At 50.4% G+C, this 8,331-nt stretch overlaps 1 protein-coding gene across 1 annotated transcript; it reads right to left on the minus strand.

The window, feature by feature from the left end:
* Positions 1-308: 308 nt before the first annotated feature.
* Positions 309-7,553, minus strand: HMBS (hydroxymethylbilane synthase). Its single transcript, XM_057749085.1, has 14 exons — positions 7,363-7,553; positions 5,109-5,162; positions 4,695-4,767; positions 4,257-4,306; positions 4,115-4,170; positions 3,654-3,731; positions 3,370-3,447; positions 3,171-3,246; positions 1,966-2,079; positions 1,679-1,717; positions 1,356-1,475; positions 1,075-1,128; positions 847-933; positions 309-747 (listed from the first exon to the last, which is right to left on the minus strand). Exons 1-14 carry the CDS (start codon positions 7,393-7,395, stop codon positions 574-576), a joined length of 1,086 nt encoding a protein of 361 aa, XP_057605068.1. The 5' UTR covers positions 7,396-7,553; the 3' UTR covers positions 309-573.
* Between the last annotated feature and the right edge of the window lie 778 nt (positions 7,554-8,331).

Below are 8,331 nucleotides of genomic sequence, written 5' to 3' on the forward strand. Positions count from 1 at the left end.
TAAAAAACTGAGCTGTTTCTTCATTTTGCAAATGGGTTGTAGGATCGATGACTGTAGATTCCTAGAGGTAGTGGGGGAGGGGGCACTAGCTGATATAAGCCTCTACCATTAACTGGAGCGACAAGTCGTAGATGATAAGATTATGGCTCTTTCTTGGTGTTCCCTGGGAGACAACTTATTCTGTCAGGAAATAAGAACTACTGAGACAGAAACGGGCGTGTTCCAGGAAAACTTTGGACCCAGGGGGCCTAGCCTCTGAGGAAAGGAGGAAAGGCTTTTCTGTTTGCAACCCCACCGAAACCAAAAACCACCTTCAAACCTGGTTTATTAGTAAAGTTGGTTACATTCAAAGGCTGTGGCTTATTAGATATTTCTCTAGAGATGAAGCCCCCACCTACCGAGGAGGCAAGGCATCACCGAGGCCCCAAGGTGAGACAAGTCTCTGAAAGTCTCTGCCCCTGCAGTTCAATCCCCTGGGGTGATCACGCCCCAGGTAGCAGTGAGAATGGGGCACTGAGGGCTGGGATGTAGGCACTGGGCACAAGCAACCAAGGCACCTGTGCCCCAGACCAGTTAGTGGGCATCATTGAGCTGCCGTGCAACATCCAAGATGCTCTTGGCTCCTTTGTTCAGCAACAAGGTGGCCAGGTTGATGCCCAAGTTCTCAGCAGCCAGCTGGGCTTGTCGTGGAATGTTCCGGGCAGTGATGCCCACCAGCTGTGGATCATCCTCAGGGCCATCTTCAGGCTGGGTGAGGGAAGGAGGGTAGGATTGTGGTGAGCATGAAAGGGGAAGTAACATACAGACGCCTTTCTTACCCTTTCCCTCACCCTCCAGCCGTGGCACCTGGGCAGGGACATGGATGGTGGCCTGCATGGTCTCTTGCATGCTATCTGCGCCGTTCAGACTCCAGACTCCTCCAGTCAGGTACAGCTGGGAAAGGAAACAGTTGCCTCAGCATATTGGGAGAGGGAACTGCTTAGAAACCTGGGCTCTTCTCACTGGCCCCTCAGGATGCACAGGAGAAATGCCAGAGTCCCCTCCCTGTCCTCCCACCCCTCCTCCCCTGCTTACTTGCCCATCCTTCATAGCTGTATGCACTGCCACTGGCACACTGCAGCCTCCTTCCTGCAACAACAGGTTCTCCCTGTGAGCTCCAAGGGCCCTCACCACCACCCTGTAACCAGAGCCCTCTAAGGACATAACTGAAAATGAGGTAGAGGCCCAGACCTGGGTCCTGTCCATACTTTCAAGAATGAGTCACCACTAAATACACAGCATTAATGTGAGAAATCTCCCCACTACCCTTCCCAACTCCCCAGGTACCCACCCCTCCACAAGGACACAGGCCCTACCAGGTGCCTCAGGAAGGCCCGTTCAGCAATGCAGCGAAGCAGAGTCTCAGGATCATGCAACACACCCACCAGATCCAAGATGTCCTGGTCCTTGGCTCGAACTTCTACACCCAGAGCCCCCTGATGGAAAAATAGCCTAAGATAATCAGGCCCAATCTTTCCCCAACTGACAGAGCTAAGGATGGGAACCAGCCTACTTTCACCTGTTTCCCAGGGCCTTTTGGGCCAGTAACCTCCCAAGGCCTGTCCCTCCCTGGGAATGTTCTTGGTTGAAAACAAAAGAATGCTGCAAATCAATACATGGCTTCCCTGGTCAAGCATACCTGACCCACAGCATACATGCACTCCTCGGGGTGCAGGATCTGTGTGGGCAGAAGAGGCAGTCAGAAGGGTGGAGGTGGGGGTGTCTCAAAGCACACAGCAATGAGACGGGGCTTCCCTAGCACACAGAAAGCCTGAAGAAGCAAAAGTGGGAGTCTGGTCCTCTGATCCCCAATCTTCCCAACGTGGGAATCATTTCCAGCTTACACTGTTAGAGGTGGGTATTTAAAAAGAGAATACAGGTAGGAAAGAGATAAACAACTGGTTAGGGAAGCGGGGCAGGCCCTACCTGCCCCACCCGGTTCTGCCAGCCCATGCGCTGCAGGCCAGCTGCGGCCAGGATGATGGCACTGAACTCCTGCAGCTCATCGAGCTTCCGAAGTCGTGTGTTGAGGTTTCCCCGCTGTGGAGCGACACTAAGGACCACAAGCTTTGGGCGGTCTGGAGCCTTGTGCTGTTCCCTCTGCCTGAGTCTCTCAATCTGCTAACTTCTCACCTTTGAGTTCTCAGCTTAATGACAACAGCTAACATTTATCATACTTACTACATGCCAGACACTGTTCTAAAGTGCTTTACATAATGTCAATTCATTTAATTTTCACAACCCTATGAGGTAGGTAGTCGTATTATCTCCATTTTACAGATGAGAAAAATGATATAGAGAGGTTGTAATTTATTTAATAACTTGCCCAAGGTTACAAGACCTCTGAGAAGCCTTCCCTGACCCTCAAGTCTGTTCAGCTATTCCAGCTAGAAGCTTCCAGAGAATTCCCTACTTTGAGCATTGGAACACTTAGCAAATACTATTTTGAAAATCAGCTTTACAAACATATAACATTGTAAAAAACAAAACCATACAGTGGAATATAAAATAAAAACGGACTTATGGTTACCAAAGGGGAAAGGGGGATAAATCAGGAGTTTGAGATTAGCATTTACAAACTACTACATATAAAACAGATAAACAACAAGATCCTACTGTATAGCATGGGGAACTATATTCAATATCCTGTAATAAATCACAATGGGAAAGAATATGAAAGGAATATGTATATATATGTATAACTGAGTCACTTGCTGTACACCAGAAACTAACATAACATTGTGAATCAATTACAATCAAAAAATTTTAATTAATTAAACTAAATTAAAAATGGAAGCACCCTCCAATCCCCCTGCCCTGATGTTATCATTATTCATCACTCTGTGTTATCAATGCCTGGTTGTCTGTCTCCAGAACTAAAATGTAAACTCTGTGTGAGCAGACAGTGTTGATTTGCTCACCATAAACCCCAGTGCCAGGCACTTGCCTGGGGCTAAGAAAACATGAAAGGATTATGAATGAATGGATGCGTGGATGAATGGGAGGACAGGCTTGTCCACTGCATCCATGGTCCACTTCCTCAGGAAGCCCCTTCCACTCACAACTCCCAGGGCCCTCTGGACCTGGTCTTCCTCCTTGGCTGCTCCCTCCTCCCTCCACTAAAAGGATACAATACTCTTGAACTCCAGATGTGGGAACTTTCTCTGCAGCTGGGCCGCTCTCCGCAGGGAACTAGTTCCCACCACGCTGCTCAGAGAGATGGTTTAAAATGAGATTTAACCTCAGGCAGGCACTGCTCCTCTCGTCCTCCTCCCACCCCTCCATCTTCTGTGCGCATCCCACCGAGATGCCTATCCAGGTCCTACTCACCTCTTCTCTGGCAAGGTTTCTAGCGTCTTCCCAACAAATTTTGGGTGAAAGACAACAGCATCATAGGGGCTCTCCCGCCTGGGGATGGAGGGAAGGTCATAGAATAAGGGAGAGATCTCAGTTCAGTAGTCAACTAACTGGCATTTTCTGAGTTTTCTGCCATGCTTGACACTCCTCAGGGCAAGAGAGACAGCCTGGAGGCAGAGGGCCAAGTCCCAAAGGGAAAAGTCAAGGTTAATATGATGTCCACCCCACGCGTAGGCCCTGACTGGCAGGACTCTTACTTGCAGATGGCTCCAATGGTGAAGCCAGGAGGAAGCACCGTGGGCAGGTCCTTCAGGGAGTGAACAACCAGGTCCACTCTAGAGAGATGGGAGACAGGCAAGGAGAAGGGGTCTGAGCAGCAGGCCCCCAGCCCTTCTCCATGTACTCCTGCCTGTATGTCACTGGGGGAGCCTAGAGCAGTTCAGGAAGCAGGCCTTTCCGAGACCTTGGATCCATGAGACCCACTCCCCTCCTACCCACCCTTTCATCACCTCTCCCCAGCCAGTTCTGCACCCCAGGCAGCCAGATGGCTCAGAACCAGGACACTCTCCTTTTCTGAGGCCTGAAAAACTCACATATGAGCCCCTTTCTAGCCTATCCAAGTGTTTCAGCCTAACAGTCTAGCTGATACCCAGGTCTGATGTGCACTGGAGTCCTAGCGAGAGCCTGGGAGGGTGCCATGCTTCCCGCTTTCACTTACTCATTCCTCTCCAGCGCATGTTCCAGCTCCTTGGTAAACAGGCTCTTCTCTCCAATCTGCCAGGCAAGAAAGAGCCTCAGGGTGAGTCTTTTGGGGGAAGGAAAGAGGAGGAGGGAAAGGGTTGGAGAGAAAATATTGTTACCTTAGAGAGTGCGGTATCAAGAATCTTGTCCCCTGTGGTGGACATAGCAACTGAGGAGAGAATCAACCAATCAGATGCTCATTGATCAGCAATTATTGAGCCACTACTGAGCTTAGCACTTGTGCTAAGATGTTCAGTGGACACAGAGGCACATAAGGCTCGGTCCCTAACCTCAGGGAATGTGCAATCTAGCAGGAAGACTAGACGCAACCATAAAAAGACCCAAGGCAGAAGATGTGAAATGCCAGGCTAGCCCAGGCAGTCAAAGTTGGAGGTGTTTAAAGGAGAAAAAGGCCCCCCAAACTGGGGACAGCCAAGAAGAATTCTCAGAGGCAACAGGACCAGGCTTTGGTCCAAGGCAAAGTCAGAAACACTGTGTTCTCCCCTCCAGGGGTTAAAGGCTTCCCATTAGCTTCCATTCCTGTCCAGAAAACTCACTGATTTCAAACTGCAGGCCTGGGTATAAAGCTTTCAGCGTTGCCACCACACTGTCCGTCTGTATGCGGGCCAGCTGGGGAGTAAAAATTCAGGTTAGTCTTGTGCTCTGGCCACTGCCCTCAGGTCAGGCCCTCACAGGGTCAGGGAGATCGTGAAGGGATTGGAATTCAGAGAATGCCCACCTAAAAAGAGGAGGGGTCTGGCCTGGGAGTCCTCTGTACCCCAACAACTTCCCCAGCCCAGGGACTATCTCTTCACAGAATGCAATCTGTCATTCTGCATGGGATTGAATACTCAATCACCCCATTTCCTCCATCCCCGAGGTGCTGAGAACCCTCTGGGCTCCCCAACTTATAATACTCTGAACAAAGAACTCTTCTGACAAACCTCCTCCCCCCTGGTACCTGCACTCACCTGGCTCTTGCGGGTACCCACGCGAATCACTCTCATCTTTGGGCTGTTTCCTTCCTGCAGAAAAAGTCCCCAGGTCACAGTCCCCGCTGCTCTTCGTGTTCCTCAACACCTTGTCCAAGAACCAGAATCACTGGCTTGGAAGAAAGGAACCTCAGCCCCTGGCCTGTGGCCAACTGAGCCTCAAAGTGAGGAAACACAACCCAAGACTGCTCCCTTTATCTTCCCCAATACCTTCTGCCTCCTCAGGGATCCAGAGAAGCAGAGACCAGTAGGTAGGACCTGCTGTTGCTGTTGTTGTAATGACCAGGACACTAAGCCCTGAAGCCCATCCAAGCTAAGGCAGCAGGAATGCTGCACTCAGCCAGGTGGGCAGAGAGATAAGGCCCATCAGTTTGGCCCCAAGAAGGGTGGGGCCTGCAGCGGGCAGGGGCAGGGCAGCTGGGGCCACACAGGGGAACTTGAGCTGAGTCACTGAGCACAAGTTCAGCATCCACAACAGAGTGGCACTCAAGAAAGCTTCGATGCCTGCAGGTGCCACCCTATGGATCCCGTCATCTGGTTGGAATGCATACAAAAGGACTGGGGTCAACAGATCTGACATACAGTCCTGCTCAGCCTCTTGGCTGTGTGACCTTAAACACATCATCGTTTGTTCATCTATACACCTATTTGTTCATCTATAAAATGAAGAAGTTTGCACTCAAGTATTTTCTGCTTTTGATATTCTAAAAGACTAAGAGGCTGAGCTGTCTAATGTCCTTTCACCTAGAGTGCGGCCTCTGGTTTCACCAAGAAGGAAATATTAGGGTGTCAGAGACCAAGCCAAGAACTCAAAGGGACATGCCTCTTCCTCTTGCCAGGGCACCTAGGACAAGGGTATTCAGTGCCAAGCAGGCAGAACTGGGTTCTCCAGTCTGAGGTCCTATTTCTTTCCAGATCAGACAATAGCCACTACAGATACTATCAACTTTCCCTGTTCTGGGATCTTCATCCTACAGAGTTCTTCTGCAGTCAGGTATCTGTGGCCTCTGTTGCTAGAGAAGGTGACAGCTGGCTGCTCTTGGACTCTAGTCTCCTCCATGGCTATCACTTCTCCAATAAATAAACCCTGGGGGACCCTGAGCAAATTAGGCTAGGCTTGAAATGCTAAACATGGCCACTAAAATTCTGGGAGCCCACAGAAAGGAATCTAAGGTCCCAGAAACTGCTACGTTCAAACAATGCCTTAATTTCACTGATTCTGAACAGCATATTCAAGTCAAATTGTTCCAGGAAAAATTCCTTATTGCGCATGTATATCCTAGAGCTACTATTGCCTTTAATCTTAATAACAACCTATCAGGTAGACAGGGCAGGCATCTCTGAACTATGTTAGAGAAGCAAAGTCTGGCTCTGAGGAGCAAAGTGACTTGCCCAGGGCCACAGGGTTAATCATGTGCAGAGAGCTGGAATCCAGATCTTCTTACTGCTAGCCCAGCGATCAGGAATGTCACCAATGGCAAAGAATCCCACTCCTTACCAGCCAGTAGGTCAGGGAGAGATAAGCAGCTGCCCCACTCCTTTCTTATCTCAGGCTGACATTAGCCTCGCAGGCTCTGCAGTTTGCATCTGCACAAGCCCAGAGGTGGGACCCCAGGCTAGGAATAGGAAGGCCCAAGGGTGCCCCCTGTCCATGGTAGTAACCCAATGATGGGCCTCAGCTGGGGACTTTGAGTGTCGGCTGGGGCAGGGTGTCCGTTAAAAGAAAAAAAGGGGAGAAGGTGCACTTCCAAGACGTTTGTGTGCAGTTCGGAGACTTCGAGGTACGCTCTCCTCTCTGGATCCAAAATGGAACACTTTCCCAAAGTAGCTGAATCTCGCCTCGGGCCTGTCTCAGGTGAAGGGATCCCGGGGAACAGCACCCTGTCTCGTGCAGACGAATTTTCCTGGGTTGAGTCACTAAATCTAGAGCCGTGTAAGCCAGGCCTCGTGGAATCCCATCCAGATCCCCGCAGGAACGGGTTCTGGTCGAGACTATCTATCTGATCTTAAGTCCGCCCCCAATGCTCACTGATTTCCCTAAGGTAACAATGATTCTCCTAAGGGCAACCCAGCTACTGGCCCTTTAAAAACTATTCGAATCAAAAAAAAAAAAAAAAAAAAAGACGGATAATCGCCCCGACCAATAGACGACGGAGAGTGGTAACTTGGGGCCAATCATTGCACCGCTAGTGCAGAGGACCGAAGTTGCGAGGGTCATCGGCTCAGCACTCACCGCCGTTGCGGCCGCGTTGCCATTACCAGACATGGCTGTGCGCAGGAAGTAGGCCGGAGGCTACCGCCAATGTCCTCCGGAGTCGGGGAAGCAGAAGGCCCCGGCCGGCCGGACACTGGGCGCACGCGAAGCTCGCGATCCTCCTGCGGCCACACACTCCCGGGTCTGCTAAGGGCGTGCGTCACTTCCGGCACCGCCCCAGAGGGGCGGGGCTTCCCTGGGCGGGCATCGGAATGGTTGCGACAGAGACCTTACCTGGGTTACCGCCCCTACTCCCCCCAGGCTGGCGGTGGTCTTCCTCGTTTGAGACCCAGGCCGACCAGCTGTTCCTTTTAACTTTTTCCTAGCCAGGAATACCGATGGTCAGTGGCTAAGATATGATCCCCGGATTCACCCACAAAGTAAGTTCTTTGCAGTCCCTTCTACCGCCGCGCAAAGGGAAGGTCAGGAAGCCAAAAGTAGGCGTGCCGGAGAGGAAAAGGATATTAATCCTACAATGCGTTGGAAGTAAAGGCTACTTGAGCGACTTACCATGCGCCTAAGCTGGATTCAACGTTTACAAAGAAAAGAGGCCTGCTCCTGAAAGCTAGTCATCCACAATTCCACAGCTTTATCTGCTTAGTTGTGGCACAAGCCATTAGTGCAGCTTATGTGGCGCTGCTTCTCCTACAACCCTGCAGTAGGTAACATTTCTGTTTTTAAAGTGAGAAAACTGGCTCAGAGATCAAAGGTCATGCCTAAAGACAAGGAACTGTGAAATGGGAATGCCAACACATTATTAGTGGGAAAAGGGCTTGTTAGTAAAAGTGCTTTCCAGTAACAGTAACAGTAACCATGTATTAACTGCTTTCAAAAAACTGGACACCTGTCATCCATACCAGACCCTGAGGACTAATCGATTCCAGCCTTGACTTATCTGTGTGTGTTTCAAAAGCACCTGGTATTTGATAGAGATGTTTTGCAGCCGAG

This window comes from Hippopotamus amphibius, chromosome 9 (genome assembly GCF_030028045.1).
Source record: "Hippopotamus amphibius kiboko isolate mHipAmp2 chromosome 9, mHipAmp2.hap2, whole genome shotgun sequence".
NCBI lineage: Eukaryota > Metazoa > Chordata > Mammalia > Artiodactyla > Hippopotamidae > Hippopotamus > Hippopotamus amphibius.

Excerpts from the sequence above, each read along its gene's own strand:
- HMBS (XM_057749085.1), bottom strand. The coding sequence starts at position 7,395 with ATGTCTGGTAATGGCAACGCGGCCGCAACGGCG. Across the intron at positions 3,732-4,114 it reads CATGCGCTGGAGAGGAATGA|AGTGGACCTGGTTGTTCACT; the intron begins GTAAGTGAAAGC and ends CCATCTCTCTAG. Across the intron at positions 1,129-1,355 it reads GGGCCTTCCTGAGGCACCTG|GAAGGAGGCTGCAGTGTGCC; the intron begins GTAGGGCCTGTG and ends CTGTTGTTGCAG.